Source organism: Cherax quadricarinatus, chromosome 8 (genome assembly GCF_038502225.1).
Source record: "Cherax quadricarinatus isolate ZL_2023a chromosome 8, ASM3850222v1, whole genome shotgun sequence".
Taxonomy (NCBI): Eukaryota; Metazoa; Arthropoda; class Malacostraca; order Decapoda; family Parastacidae; genus Cherax; species Cherax quadricarinatus.
In genome coordinates this window covers 40,686,177-40,703,140 of record NC_091299.1, presented here as the reverse complement: position 1 = coordinate 40,703,140, position 16,964 = coordinate 40,686,177, and the positions used below count along the sequence as shown (strand labels likewise).

At 44.5% G+C, this 16,964-nt stretch overlaps 1 protein-coding gene across 1 annotated transcript in view; it reads right to left on the bottom strand.

Moving 5' to 3' along the window:
* The window catches only part of LOC138852390 (uncharacterized), a 262,953-nt gene that overhangs the window by 13,711 nt on the left and 232,278 nt on the right, over positions 1–16,964 (bottom strand). The window contains exons 30-32 of the mRNA XM_070082742.1: positions 6,892–7,086; positions 3,241–3,450; positions 2,898–3,080 (exon numbers count right to left, since the gene is read on the bottom strand). Coding sequence (XP_069938843.1) covers positions 2,898–3,080; positions 3,241–3,450; positions 6,892–7,086 — 588 coding nt within the window. The remainder of the gene's footprint in view (positions 1–2,897; positions 3,081–3,240; positions 3,451–6,891; positions 7,087–16,964) is intronic.

Here is a 16,964-nt window from a genome sequence, read left to right as displayed (position 1 = left end):
AGGTATGTACAGGGGCAGGTATGTACAGGGGCAGGTATGTACAGGGGCAGGTATGCACAGGGGCATGTATGCACAGGGGCAGGTATGTACAGGGGCAGGTATGTACAGGGGTAGGTATGTACAGGGGAAGGTATGTACAGGGGCAGGTATGTACAGGGGTAGGTATGTACAGGGGCAGGTATGTACAGGGGCAGGTATGTACAGGGGCAGGTATGTACAGGGGCAGGTATGTACAGGGGCAGGTATGTACAGGGGCAGGTATGTACAGGGGCAGGTATGTACAGGGGCAGGTATGTACAGGGGCAGGTATGTACAGGGGCAGGTATGTACAGGGGCAGGTATGTACAGGGGCAGGTATGTACAGGGGCAGGTATGTACAGGGGCAGGTATGTACAGGGGCAGGTATGTACAGGGGCAGGTATGTACAGGGGCAGGTATGTACAGGGGCAGGTATGTACAGGGGCAGGTATGTACAGGGGCAGGTATGTACAGGGGCAGGTATGTACAGGGGCAGGTATGTACAGGGGCAGGTATGTACAGGGGCAGGTATGTACAGGGGCAGGTATGTACAGGGGCAGGTATGTACAGGGGCAGGTATGTACAGGGGCAGGTATGTACAGGGGCAGGTATGTACAGGGGGGGCAGGGGCAGGTATGTACAGGGGCAGGTATGTACAGGGGCAGGTATGTACAGGGGCAGGTATGTACAGGGGCAGGTATGTACAGGGGCAGGTATGTACAGGGGCAGGTATGTACAGGGGCAGGTATGTACAGGGGCAGGTATGTACAGGGGCAGGTATGTACAGGGGCAGGTATGTACAGGGGCAGGTATGTACAGGGGCAGGTATGTACATGGGCAGGTATGTACAGGGGCAGGTATGTACAGGGGCAGGTATGTATGTACAGGGGCAGGTATGTACAGGGGCAGGTATGTACAGGGGAAGGTATGTACAGGGGCAGGTATGTACAGGGGCAGGTATGTACAGGGGCAGGTATGTACAGGGGCAGGTATGTACAGGGTACAGGGGCAGGTCTGTACACGGGCCGGTATGTACAGGGGCAGGTATGTACAGGGGCAGGTATGTACAGGGGCAGGTATGTACAAGGGCAGGTATGTACAGGGGCAGGTATGTACAGGGGCAGGTATGTACAGGGGCAGGTGTGTACAAGGGCAGGTATGTACAAGGGTAGGTGTGTACAAGGGCAGGTGTGTACAGAGGGAGGTATGTACAGGCGCAGGTGTGTATAGGGGCAGGTGTGTACAAGGTATGTACAGGGCAGGTATGTACAGGGGCAGGTATGTACAGGGGCAGGTATGTACAGGGGCAGGTATGTACAGGTATGTACAGGGGCAGGTATGTACACAGGTATGGGGCAGGTATGTACAGGGCCAGGTATGTACAGGGCAGGTATGTACAGGGGCAGGTATGTACAGGGCCAGGTATGTACAGGGGCAGGTATGTACAGGGGCAGGTATGTACAGGGGCAGGTATGTACAGGGGCAGGTATGTACAGGGCCAGGTATGTACAGGGCAGGTATGTACAGGGGCAGGTATGTACAGGGGCAGGTATGTACAGGGGCAGGTATGTACAGGGGCAGGTATGTACAGGGGCAGGTATGTACAGGGGCAGGTATGTACAGGGGCAGGTATGTACAGGGGCAGGTATGTACAGGGGCAGGTATGTACAGGGGCAGGTATGTACAGGGACAGGTATGTACAGGGGCAGGTATGTACATGGACAGGGACAGGTATGGGGCAGGTAGGTACTGGGGCAGGTATGTACAGGGGCAGGTATGTACAGGGGCAGGTATGTACAGGGGCAGGTATGTACAGGGACAGGTATGTACAGGGGCAGGTATGTACAGGGGCAGGTATGTACAGGGACAGGTATGTACAGGGGCAGGTATGTACAGGGGCAGGTATGTACAGGGGCAGGTATGTACAGGGGCAGGTATGTACAGGGGCAGGTATGTACAGGGACAGGTATGTACAGGGACAGGTATGTACAGGGGCAGGTATGTACAGGGACAGGTATGTACAGGGGCAGGTATGTACAGGGACAGGTATGTACAGGGACAGGTATGTACAGGGGAAGGTATGTACAGGGACAGGTATGTACAGGGGCAGGTATGTACAGGGACAGGTATGTACAGGGACAGGTATGTACAGGGGCAGGTATGTACAGGGACAGGTATGTACAGGGACAGGTATGTACAGGGGCAGGTATGTACAGGGGCAGGTATGTACAGGGGCAGGTATGTACAGGGGCAGGTATGTACAGGGGCAGGTATGTACAGGGGCAGGTATGTACAGGGACAGGTATGTACAGGGGCAGGTATGTACAGGGGCAGGTATGTACAGGGGCAGGTATGTACAGGGGAAGGTATGTATAGGGGCAGGTATATACAGGGACAGGTATGTACAGGGGCAGGTATGTACAGGGGCAGGTATGTACAGGGGCAGGTATGTACAGGGGCAGGTATGTACAGGGACAGGTATGTACAGGGGCAGGTATGTACAGGGACAGGTATGTACAGGGGCAGGTATGTACAGGGGCAGGTATGTACAGGGGCAGATATGTACATATAAAGATGTCTTGGTTAAAAATGCATGGAATCTAAATTGTATAAAATATATAAGTAATTGTGAAGAGTCCGGGTTACTGAAGTTACTCGGTTAATATATCATGTAACTGAAATATATTTTTAACATTAAAGAATTGACTTTAACAATAATGCCGACTGACACATTAAACATGTATAAAAAGGGTTACCTACACATTAAGTATGTATAACAGTGTCGACTTACACTTACTCATTGGGCATATACAACATCGTTGACATACACATTAAGCATTAAAACATAATCGACCTACACATTAATGTTGTTTTCTCACCTTCCTCACAGGCTGTCACATTCTGCCAGCCTTCTTTCAGACACTCGACCAATTGGCTCTGGCTGCCGTCAGGTAAGAGGTAGAGGCCAGGGAGACAAGTAGCGTTGACTGTGTCTCCAACGAGCCACACCCTCGCAGACACGTCAATATTGGCTCCTTCTACGCTAGGTTCACCCATGCACACTGAATCACAATACACAGTCGATTTATGTTTACTTTCAAAACTATTAAAACGTGCTATTTAACAGCGTTTGTATTTTTCAACTAAGTTATACTTCAGTACATAATACCCAGGAATTTAATTAAATATTTATATGAATATAAGAAGCGTGAAAGACCTCACCTGCCTGGCACCCAGTTTGGTTCTGCCAGCCGTTATCAGTGCACATGATGGGCAGCTCTGTTACATTCTCAGCCACAAACATGTAGCCAGAGATGCATGTGGCTGTCACATTGCTTCCGAAAACCCAAGTCCGATTCACCCAGGCAACTGTCGCGTTCTCTACCACAGGCTGGATGCTGCACTTATCAACAATGTTGGCTGCAATTGAAGGTCAACTGTATCTTACTATGTAGGTTGTCTCGTAAAAGTTAAGTAGTTGTAACCTGATGAACAAGTTTGGCTCTTCCTACGAGTTGCTTTAAAGTGCCTTTCAATATTCTGGGTATCAAATATTCTAGGGTTTTGAAAGCGGAAAGCTGTGTAACGAGGAGGTAAGAGTTAACAAAGAATCAGGAACAGAGTTGCTCAGTGTGTGGCGGTCAGGCAATAGTCAAATGTCTGCAAAAAAGCAGTACGTAAACCATCTTCCCACTTTTAACACTGAAATGGTATAGGAATATTTTGCATTATATAACTGAATTATGCTTCATGAAGGGGGAGTGCCATCATGCTGGTGAAGGGCTCTTGACCCAAGGAATTGGATCTTTTTTCTAATTCCCTGGATGGGATCCGATTACCACTAATTCGACAGGCCCAATATAACCCCCATATATTTAGCGCTTTCCTTGATTAAAATAACAATTAGGTGTACTGGTGCTAATTTGATGTTTAAAAATGACCGAAGAATGCATCTTCTGGTCATTTTTAAACTTTTAATGCTGACGTGTTGTCCTCAAAAGAAGTTTTGGCATTATTTTAGGTAGTATAAGTTTTAAAGTGCTAATATCAGTGAATCTACATAATGTACTTACAACACGCGTTCCCTCAACATCATTGTAAAAAAATTCTAGGAATGCTGAAAAAGTTTACTGATTTACTTATTTATTAATTGATTATATACTGGTCAATCTTGCTTAGAAAGATGTTAGATTGATTTTAGTCTGTGTTGGTCTCAATTTGCTTTTTCTTGTGACACAAATTGTGAAAACTGAAAAATATTGCTTCTAATGTGCTAATTTCTGAATGTCGCTTCTGGTTAACTTCAACCTATCAACGTTGAGCGGCTTTAAGCTTAATGTATTAGTGAATTTTAGGGTATTAGTCTCTTTGAGATAACAAAAGGCCTCATCCGTTTAACGTCAAAACGGGTGTTTCTTAGTGGAAGGTTTTAAATTAATTTGGACAATATACTATGTACAACTGCATTATTTATATTTGTGAAATTTCGATATTAGTTCCCATATCACGACTTGTGAATGATTATTGTAGTTGACTTCAAATCTTCATCACAAACATTTAACTGCATTATAAACTTATACCGCAGTCACTGCTCTTCCAACCACACACAATATACCAGTGTTGAAATTCTCAAGCCTATCAGAAGAGGTTCTTCAAAGCTTTCGCGTGGAATCTAATTTCGGGAAAGTCAATATAAAATTGAACAGAAGGCACATGCACCTATCAATTGTTCCACTATCCTTCATCTAGTAATTGTTAACCGGGTGGAATTTTTGAAGCCTATCAAATAAGGCGTAGACAAATTGTGAACGAAAACCTTGGAACACGTAAGATGGGGCGAGATCACTGTAGTTTACACTGGGACGATGAGATCACTGTAGTTTACACTGGGACGACGAGATCACTGTAGTTTACACTGGGACGATGAGATCACTGTAGTTTACACTGCGACGACGGGATCACTATAGCTTACACTGCGACGACGAGATCACTATAGTTTACACTGGGACGACGAGATCACTATAGTTTACACTGGGACGACGAGATCACTATAGCTTACACTGCGACGACGAGATCACTATAGCTTACACTGGGACGATGAGATCACTATAGCTTACACTGGGACGACGAGATCACTGTAGCTTACACTGGGACGATGAGATCACTATAGTTTACACTGGGACGATGAGATCACTATAGCTTACACTGGGACGACGAGATCACTATAGCTTACACTGGGACGACGAGATCACTATAATTTACACTGGGACGATGAGATCACTATAGCTTACACTGGGACGATGAGATCACTATAGTTTACACTGGGACGATGAGATCACTATAGTTTACACTGGGACGATGAGATCACTATAGTTTACACTGGGACGATGAGATCACTATAGTTTACACTGGGACGATGAGATCACTATAGTTTACACTGGGACGATGAGATCACTATAGTTTACACTGGGACGATGAGATCACTATAGTTTACACTGGGACGGCATCAAATAGTTTAATATTTAAAGGCTCACTAAAGTAAAGAAATTTAAAAGCCCTTTAAAAATCGAATACTTCAATATTCTGTTTTCTTTCTTCACTTGAATTCTATTTAAAATTCTCGACTGTCTTCTGAGGAAAGACATTTCGTTCTGCGTTTTTAAGAATGTCAAAAAGAAAAAAAAATTGTAAACTGGCAAATACAATAATACTTCTATTTAAGAAATATGGTACTTCTTAATTGGCTTCTTGAAGCCGAACAGAGAAGGTATTCTTTAGTTATTACATGGTAACCAATTTATTCACTATAATTGGCAATTTAAAATTTACGTAAATGAAAGTAAGAGAAGTGTGCGATAATCTCCACAGGATGGAAGGATTTTTCCAATCAGAAGATGTTCATTGGTTAACCTTGTATGGCCTGTTCTAAAAAATATGAATACATTCTCCAATAGCTTTGACATTCTGGGGAAAGGAAAGGATTAGGTCTATGAGTGAACCTTCATCTAGGTCTTAGTTAGAGCCCTGCAACATTACTCCAACATCTTTGTTAAGAAACAAAGACTCCTGGATAGCAGTTCCCCAGAAAAATAAGGGTGATTCAGATAGGAAATATTGAAGATATGGCAGAATCTGCCGTTTCATCTCTCAGTACATTACGATGAGCAGGAACCGAAGGGGAAATACCATGCCGACCTGCAGTGCTTAATTTAAACGACTCACTCAAAAATCACAACAATACTCGTAAAGTTCCAAGAGGAAAAGAGACAGAAGATGCCTTGTCACTGGAAAGAGAATCTTGATCTGAAAAAGAAATGAATTATTCAGTCTAAAAGTTTTTACTGTCGTGATGATGTATTTGATGTATCTTATGGATTCTGAAGTGGAAAGAATTAGGTATAAATATTTTGCAAAATGGTGCAGACACATTATAACAAAATGTTAATGATTTCAGCAATTATGCATTTTTAAACTGCTGATTACAGTTCATCTGAAGTTAAACTGGTGAACAGATTTTGATTATTTACATTATACCATTTTTATTTTTTTCTTACTGAAATTTTTCATTGAAACTGTCAGGATATCTTAAGAACTAAACATTTATTTGCATATTTCTAATAGAAATAATATTTAAGGATTTAATGTCAATCCTTGACCTCCTACAAACATGCAAGTGCATCTCAGACAACACTTGCTCGATAATGACGGTGATATTTCTGCTGAGGTGTCTTGATGCTGGTGATGATTCAAGGAATTAGCATCCCTTTACCCTTCCTCGTATCAAACCATACTGCCTTACATCCCTCAGGCACTATATGACCCTTACGGGTTTAGCAGTTCGCAATAAATTATCGAGAATTCCTGAAATCTTACGTTTCTGGCAGCCAGTAATGTTCTCCCAGCCTCCCTCGACACATTGCAGCTGCTGCTGCTGAGTGAAGTCGCTGAAGTAGGATGAGTTGAGGCAGGTGACGATGACTCTCTCCCCCGTCGTCCACGTCTTGTTTATCCAGCTGGTGTTGGCGTTGGTCACCACGGGCGGCACATTACACGGGTATGTCGGCACAACTGCAAACAATGGATTGTCTTCTATATCTCAGAATAAGATATCATTTGGATTTTTAACTCAGGAGGGTTACTAGCCCAGAATAGCCAAAGAAAGCTAATCTTTGAGGAATATTTATATTGGTTGGGATCTTTTCATCCTTTTTCCCGGGATGTGATTCACAATATACAACTAAAAATTAAGCATCTATTTACAGTTAGTTTTAAAGAAATACCTAACATTTATACTCGGTTCCTTCAGTTGTGAGCTACGAGCTATTTCTATCATATTTGTCTTCATATTATTCATTTAAAACACAACAGACAACACAGCAGAATTTGTATATATGTTTTTAGAATTACCGACAATATGTAAAGTAAAAGGACACAAGTGCAACTAATGTGACATTTTATTGCGGCAACGTTTCGCTCTCCAGGAGATCTATAACGGCTTGACAAAGCTCCTGGAGAGCGAAACGTTGCCACATAAAATGTCACATTAGTTGCACTTGTGTCCTTTTACGTAACACAGCAGAATTTGTTGATGATCAGACATAATAGTTTTTAAACTGCTTTACACTCTTAGAGCATAACACATGTACAAGTTTTCATAAATATCTTAGCTCTGTCAGTGTCACTATCAGCACATAGTGTATCACTGTTTCTGTTTATCACTGACTCACTCACTGGCTTCATTGAGGTTTCTGTTGGTTCACTCACTGGAAATAAATGGTATAAAATACCGACACAGTGGAAATATAAACACATATGCAGTATAATGTGATCCTTTAATGACAACGTTTCGCCCACACAGTGGGCTTTTTCAAGTCACAAACTGATCTGGTATAAACCTTGGTAATAAATACCGACAAGTTGCTTTAGAAAGACACGTAATCAAACACTATAACATATTTATTAGAAAACGTTTCGGTCCTGGGACCTTGATCACTTCTATAGTGTTTGCTTACGTGTCTTTCTAAACCAACAAACTGATCTACCTGGGATTGAAAGTACGCGAGTATTTATAGTCAGGTTCAGAATGCTGGGTCAGGTGGAGAATGCTGCATCTGATGATCTACCGATGGCTGGATGGCGAAGTGTCTACGATAGAGATGCCCGGGTGTTGCGCATGTGTCTTAATTTCATCTTGTCGGTATTATATACCATTCTTGTACTACTACTACTACTACTACCACCACCTCTTCCTGCCTATATATAGCCGTCCTGCTCCACTCCTGTTAGTGTGATTTTGTAAATGGTCCAAGTCGGACCGAAACGTCGTCGTAAGCTTCTCTCTTTTATGTGCGGGTTATTTGTGTATCGTTCCAGTCACGGTATTGTGCCTTTTTTTGTTATTGATGAAGAAGTTGCTTGGCAAGTGGTTCAGCTATGTTACAGAAGCCATTGTTCCGGTTGAAGTTGTTGGATATAGAGATAAGCGATGATTCCAGGATTCTTCGGCATTGAGTGTTGTCTTCTCTGGCGATAAGTCATGAGTTTCTGTAGTTGATTAAATGGTTGTGTGAATTGCGGTGTTGTACACAGGCATTCCTTAGATCGTCAAACCTGCTTGAGTATTGGTGTTCTGAAATACGTGTTTGGAGGTCTCTCGATGTTTCGCCCACGTATAATCTGCTGCAGTCATTACAAGGGATTATGTATACCCCTGCAGTGGATGGAAGCTTGTCCTGTCTATTACTGGTAATGTCCTTGATGGTTGTGGTTGTGGAGGTAGATACCTGGATTGAGGTATTGGAAAAGATGTTGGAAACGTGTTTGGCAATGGAGTTGGTGGGGAGGACTATGTATCTCTTCTCGGCAGTGTCTTCCCTGGGTGTGTTGATGTTTAATGCCCGCCGTCTGCAGTCTCTGATGAAGTGACGAGGATAGTGGAGTTTGGAAAATACTTGTTCAATTATAGTGCATTCTTCCTTCAGGAACTCATTGCTGCAGATTCTGAGTGCACGCAGGAAAAAGCCTATAATTTAATCAACAACAGAAACTCAAGACTTATCGCCAGAGAAGACAACACTCAATACCGAAGAATCCTGGAATCATCGCTTATCTCTATATCCAACAACTTCAACCAGAACAACGGCTTCTATAACATAGCTGAACCACTTGCCAAGCAACTTCTTCATCGCTATCCCACTCGGTAGATCATCAGATGCAGCATTCTCCACCTGACCACAGCATTCTGAACCTGACTATAAATACTAGCGTACCTTCCACTCCAGGTAGATCTGTTTGTGACTTGAAAAAGCTCATTGTGTGGGCGAAACGTTGTCAATAAAGGATCACATTATACTGCATATGTATTTATATTTCCATGGTTCACTCACTAACCAGACAAACTCCAGCCTGATACACACACAGGTGAGACACTCCAGCAGGACACACACACTCTTGGATGAACACCATCATAACAGCTTTCATTCACCTAACAGTTCAGAAGGTATAGCAAAGCAATATATAAATAACCTTGCAAAAAAAAAATGCATTTTAGCAGATTATTAAAACTTCATCAGATGCCACATTAAAATCTTAAATAAATATTAAAAATTCCATATCACTTTCTTATATAAGTAAAAATAAAGAACTTGCGTTTATATTATTTGCTTCAATTATATATTATAAACTGCATATTCTATATTATAAATTATATATTATAATAGACACGACAAAGGAACTATTAACTCGTTAACCTTTTTTAGCTGATAATCAAGTTGTCATTTTTATAAATTAAAGAGAATATTTAAAAATTCTTCTCATATTTAACAATCACGTGACAAAAGTCAGGTCATTTAAACGTCAACCATATTGAATGTGCATTGATGAGCGAGTGTGATGCATTGATGATTTATATTATTACAACTTGAACAATAAATCACCGATCACTGGATTGGATGGGAAAGCCTATCATTGAAACCTTAATATATCCCGTTTTTTTTTGGGGGGGGGAGGGGAAGGGGAGGGGGAGGGGAGGGGGAGGGGAGGGGAGGGGAGGGGGGGTTGTGTAACAAAATTATGTCAGTGACAAATACAAGAAGCTGGTGGAATAAGGCGGAACAAAAACAGACCTTTACATAAATATGACGTTTCACCTAAACTACAATACTTCAATAAAGACAGGTACGTACTGTGATACAAATGCTATACATCACATACACGTAGATGAGTAAGATACATGTAACAGTTGGGTATCTTTATTGTCGAAAGTTTCACCTGTACAGTAAACTAATTCAGAAAAATAAAAAGAAGACAGTAGAAGCAGAAGAGAGGTAGAGGTGATCGATCTATCCATCAGATTTGAAGAAATTGAGATACTCGACCATTACATAATTGACACTAGCATGCACTAGCATACACTAGCATGCACTAGCATGCACTAGCATGCACTAGCATGCACTAGCATGCACTAGCATGCACTAGCATGCACTAGCAAGTTCATTAGTTTTCATACTATTTGGAGCTTTAAATGATCCATGAACAGTTACGTGAAAAAATTTCCTATACTCTGAGCAGAAGTGACAACTGGCAACACAGTGTGTACATAGTGCACAGTGTGTACATAGTGCACATTGTGTACATAGTGCACAGTGTGTACATAGTGCACAGTGTGTACATAGTGCACAGTGTGTACATAGTGCACAGTGTGTACATAGTGCACATTGTGTACATAGTGCACAGTGTGTACATAGTGCACATTGTGTACATAGTGCACAGTGTGTACATAGTGCACATTGTGTACATAGTGCACAGTGTGTACATAGTGCACATTGTGTACATAGTGCACAGTGTGTACATAGTGCACATTGTGTACATAGTGCACAGTGTGTACATAGTGCACATTGTGTACATAGTGCACAGTGTGTACATAGTGCACATTGTGTACATAGTGCACAGTGTGTACATAGTGCACATTGTGTACATAGTGCACAGTGTGTACATAGTGCACATTGTGTACATAGTGCACAGTGTGTACATAGTGCACATTGTGTACATAGTGCACAGTGTGTACATAGTGCACATTGTGTACATAGTGCACAGTGTGTACATAGTGCACATTGTGTACATAGTGCACAGTGTGTACATAGTGCACATTGTGTACATAGTGCACAGTGTGTACATAGTGCACATTGTGTACATAGTGCACAGTGTGTACATAGTGCACATTGTGTACATAGTGCACAGTGTGTACATAGTGCACATTGTGTACATAGTGCACAGTGTGTACATAGTGCACATTGTGTACATAGTGCACAGTGTGTACATAGTGCACATTGTGTACATAGTGCACAGTGTGTACATAGTGCACATTGTGTACATAGTGCACAGTGTGTACATAGTGCACATTGTGTACATAGTGCACAGTGTGTACATAGTGCACAGTGTGTACATAGTGCACAGTGTGTACATAGTGCACATTGTGTACATAGTGCACAGTGTGTACATAGTGCACAGTGTGTACATAGTGCACAGTGTGTACATAGTGCACAGTGTGTACATAGTGCACAGTGTGAAAGAAGTGATTGGGTACATATGTAGGGTACGTATGTGGATATATACGAAGGGATTCATAAACACATATTATGCACACACACATTGCTACATACTCACAGAGCCTCCTCCACCCCCTCCCTCTTCCTCCTCCACCCCCTCCCTCTTCCTCCTCCACCCCCTCCCTCCACCTCTTCCTCCTCCACCCCCTCCCTCTTCCTCCTCCACCCCCTCCCTCCACCTCTTCCTCCTTCTCTGCCCCCTCCCTCCTCCTCTTCGTCAGCCACCTCTCCCTCCCCTTCTTCCTCCACTTCCTCTTCCTCCTCCTCTTCCTCATCCCCCTCTCCCTCCTCTTCCTCCTCCTCCTCCCTCTCTCTCCCCTCTCTTGCTTTTCCCTTTCCTCCTTTCCCGCTCTCTCTCGATGCTTTCTTTCCCTTTCCCATCTCCCTTCATCACTCTCCATGGTCCCCTCCCGCCCTCTTCCCATCCCTCTCCCCTGCACAACTCCACCCAACCCCTCACACACCCTCCCTACTCTCTCTCTCTCTCTCTCTCTCTCTCTCTCTCTCTCTCTCTCTCTCTCTCTATCTATCTATCTATCTCCATCTGTTTCACTCTCTGTCTCCATCTCTCTCTCTCTTTCCCTTCTCCTTCTCCCTTCTCTCTCTCTCTTTCTCTTTTACACAGGGTTTGACAAGGTTAGGTTAAGGATCCCTAGCTTTATTGACAAGCTATTTACAGGTTAAAGATTCCTAACTTTATTGACAAGCTAAGAGCTGTTAACTACATCAGCTCATTTGAAAGCATTTTTATTGTTATGAGACATACAAGTAGGGAACAGGATGAAGTTAGAGGCATCTGTGGGCCAGCATTTTCATTTGATCAACTGACTTTATCTCGTTGACATCATAATGCTGTACGAATGTGTTCCATACTCGAGTCATCCTGGGGATAAATGATCTCAGATGAAGTGATGTTCTGGAGAAGGGTACAGCCAGAGTTTAAGTTGCTGTTTTCTGCCCGTCTTGTTCTCGAAGTGGATCCAAGTGTGGTACTTGGACAATATTGGCCTTGTACATAACAGTAAGGCCACCCACATAACCTCCTGTGTTGAAGGCTCTGCTGAAATGACAGCTGCTGCCATGTATAAACGTAAGTAACCATTCTTACAGTATTCATTACCTTTGTAACTTGTGAGTTCATTACCTTGTAACTTGTGAGTTCATTACCTTGTACCTAGTTCAGCCATCAAAACTTTGGAGCCCGGTCCCTGGACCCATTGTGTACCTCTGTAATCTGTAAATACCTTTGTAACTTGTCATGATTGTGACTAGACCTACCTGGAGTTCATTACCTTTGTAAATTGTGAGTTCATTACCTTTGTAAATTGTGAATTCATTACCTCTGTAACTTGCTCAGCCATCAAAACTTTGAGGCCCAGTCCCTGGACCAATTATGTACCTCTGTAATCTTTTGACTACCGCCCACAGGATGGGTATGGGGTGCATAATAAACATATTAAACTATCCAGGATTGGTCCAGGCGAGAGATGAGACGTCTTGCTCTGTTCTCTACTCTGTCAAGCAGTCGTAGATGAGAAGGGGGGCAGGCGAACCAAGAAAGTGAAGCATACTCAAGGTGTGAGAGTACTTGTGCCTCGTACAAAATCTTGCAATCCCTGCTGTCAAGCAGATGCGAGATACGGCGAAGTGCTGTAAGATTCCTTGCTGTCTTGTTTGCAAGATTTACGTGAAAGATTTATGTGGTTTTTCATTGTCAGTTTGGAGTCAAATTTCACCCCAAGCATATCAACTTCTTCTCCAGGTGACAACACCCTCCCATTCATCATTACTACTGCACCGGCATTACCATCATGGTGCCTAGAGGTCATCATCATTTGTGTTTTCCCAGGGGCAAATGTTACTTGCCATCTATTTCCCCAAGCTGATATACCTCTTAGCTGGTGATTGATGTAGCTTAGAGCAGCTGGCATTTCTTCTCTTGGATAAGTGAATGTCAGTGTACAGTCATCTGCATATGCATGGGATTCTGGGATGAGATGAAGAAGGTTATTGAAGTAGACCTTCCATAACAATGGTCCCAGAACGCTTCCTTGTGGAACACTTACCCCAGTAGGATGTTTTGCTGATTCTGTTCCATTGAGAACTACCCTTAGAGATCTACCATGAAGGTAGTCACTGAGGAGACAGCGTAGAGCCTGCAATTCCCAGTGCTTGCAGTTTTGCTAAGAGTCCCTGGTGCCACACCCGGTCGAAAGCACCAGCAATATCCAGTGCTACACACAGCTGATTTTGGATTCATCCAGTGACTGGTGCCACTTAGTGGAGAGGTTTAACAAGAGATCAGCAGCACAGTAACCTTTCCTGAAGCCATATTGATGGTTACAAAGTAGTGAGTGGTAGTCAAAAAACTCTGTCATTTGTCTTGAGACTATTGTCTCAAGGAGTTTGCCAGTGATTGACAGGAGTGACACTGGTCTGTAGTTGCTGATTTCTGCTCTGCTCTTCTTTTTGTGAACAGGGACTACATTTGCCTCTTTCCACAGAGAAGGCCATTTACACTGTACTAGGCAGTGCTGAAAGATGCGAGTTAGAGGTGCTGCTAGCTGGTCTACACATCTTCTCAGCAATCTTGGGCTTAACTTGCCTAGGCCCACAGCTGTAGACAGCCTGTACTGTCTGCACAGACAGCCCATGCTGTCTGCCAGCATAGTTCATATTTCGCGCCACTCAGGTGCTGCCCTCTGTAGCCAGGCCTCTAGGCAGGCACGCCAGCCTGCCGGCCCATGCCTCTCCCTCACTCACACAGCGGCCTAGCAGCAACACACAAGGCCTCCCAGCTCTCTCTCTCGTGGGATGGCCCTGCCCGGGCCATGGGCACAACACACAAGCCTGTGTACCCACAACGACATTATTAATAAAGTAAGAAGCCTCCGAAGAAGAAGTATATCATTCACACCCGCTACCAGAATACCAAACAAGCCCATTATAATTGGTACCAGCGGTGGTCGCAGCAGTTGTGTTTACCCTGGAGAGAGGAAGAAGAGGTATGAAGTCATCTTCACTTCATCACCCTACACAAGAAGCATCCGTCTCTCAACGAGTTATCCTGATGTCGTGTCTGCACGTTTGAGTATCCAGACACAGGTACAAGCAGGATCCAGCCGAAATTTGCCGAAATTCTCCGAGAATTGTAAGTGACCCCACGCTACAGCGTCCCATGCTACAGTGTCCCACGCTGTTTCTCAAGTCACATGTTCAGCGTAACTTGTATGCTGTTGTTGTTGTTCAGCTCAGCACAGCCGTTTCAGCAAGCCAGAGGTGAGTTTTGTGGTGATTTCTGCGTCCAGTGTGAGCTTCTCCACGTGTTTATGGGTGGGGGAGGAGAGGAGAGGAAGTGGCTGTTCCTCACCTTGCCCATGCTCGCCCTACTCACGCTCACCCGTCTACCATACACCACTCACCACTGCCCACTCCCTCTGCTGTGTTTTCTGCTGTTTTCCATGTGAATTCATTGCCAGAGCTGTGTATCCGAGTGCCCGAGGCCACTCGAAGCTATGTGGATCAGCATGGCACGTAGATCACGACGTCACGTGGGTGTGGGTGATGTCACGTGGATCTACCAGCCACGTGAGTTACCAGATGTCCCAGGCCACATGCTGTGGTCTGCTGCCCGCATCACATTGACGTCACCCACGATGCTGCCCGACTTCATGACTTCACGATGTCTGCCTGACGTCACCTCGAGATGTCTGCTGACGTCACCTCGAGATGTCTGCTGACGTCACCTCGAGATGTCTGCTGACGTCACCTCGAGATGTCTGCTGACGTCACCTCGAGATGTCTGCTGATGTCACAGTCCTGCTGACGTCACCTCGCGACATCACGCCTGACATCACATGATGTCACCATCGAGTGTTCAGTAATTATTTCAGTATTGTCGAGAAGATTGAGAGAAAATATATGTCGTGTGTTAATTAATTCTTCTCAGTGTTCTCACATGTTAGTGTACCGTATGTACCGCGGTGTTTAAAGTTCCGTGTGTCCAGTGAGGTCTGAGCCGGACCTGAGTAGCACCACTGTGCTAAGTCACCTGTGTGACCAGTACGTTTGACAGCTGATGTCAAGACAGCTCCGAGTGACCGAGCCCTCTTGTACAGAAAGCTTTTATGCTCGTCGCTCGTGTTGTTCTGCAGAATCGTACCTGCTACGATTCTCATCGAGATTTGTTTCACTTCACCTCCAGACCTTCAGAGTGCAGTTATATGTAGAGAAACAAGTCTGGGGACGCTTAGACTAACCTCTGCTATAACTCCAACTGTCGAGAGAATGACACACTGTGTCAGCCTCGTATCACAAGCTTCAGTGAGCAGCCTGCACAAAGAAGATGTCACTTTGACTGCTAGCTCTCTCACTGCAGTCTGGTGTATGATGTTATGACTCCCAGATGTTTCGCCCAGTCGTCTCTGCCACGACTCGCTCCACAACTCGCTCCACGCTCGCCGGCAGTGACAGCCCAGCGACAGTACCAGTCGAGAAGTGTCCTCCTGAGTCGCTTGCCAGAAGTCCTGCCCAGTTGCCGAGTTTTGTCGATGCCTCACTCGAGGGCACCAGCATGTCGTGCCCCAGGTTGAGTGAAAACCTGCAGCGACTCTTACGATGACTGCTTCACCGTTCCAGAGGAGACCGTAACCTGTTACGTCACAGCTCAGCTGCAGCGATGTCTCCTGTGTTGCAGTATATGTCCAGACACAGGAAGGCGTGCAGTGATGCCCTTCGATGCTCACTGCCTTTGACCACGATGTTTAGCACACCCCACATGTTTTTTCTTCCCTCCCTGTAGGAAGTTTTTTTTCCATGTCCATATGTATATATATGTTTTTATTTTGTGTTCTGTGCCCTGTTCCTACAAGAGAGAGACCGAGTTTCTTTTACTACCAGTATTGTCGCGTTGGGACGACGCGCGATAGGTGGCTGAGCGTATGTAGACAGCCTGTACTGTCTGCACAGACAGCCCATGCTGTCTGCCAGCGCCACTCAGGTGCTGCCCTCTGTAGCCAGGCCTCTAGGCAGGCACGCCAGCCTGCCGGCCCATGCCTCTCCCTCACTCACACAGCGGCCTAGCAGCAACACACAAGGCTTCCCAGCTCTCTCTCGTGGGATGGCCCTGCCCAGGCCATGGGCACAACACACAAGCCTGTGTACCCACAACGACATTATTAATAAAGTAAGAAGCCTCCGAAGAAGACGTCTATCATTAACCACTTGCTTACAGCACCTACCAAACAAGCCCATTATACAGCCTTTTCTTCGTCAAGCAATTTAAGAAGGAAATGCACCTCTCCCTGCCTTATTGTCACCACTGACAGTTTTGGCACAGTT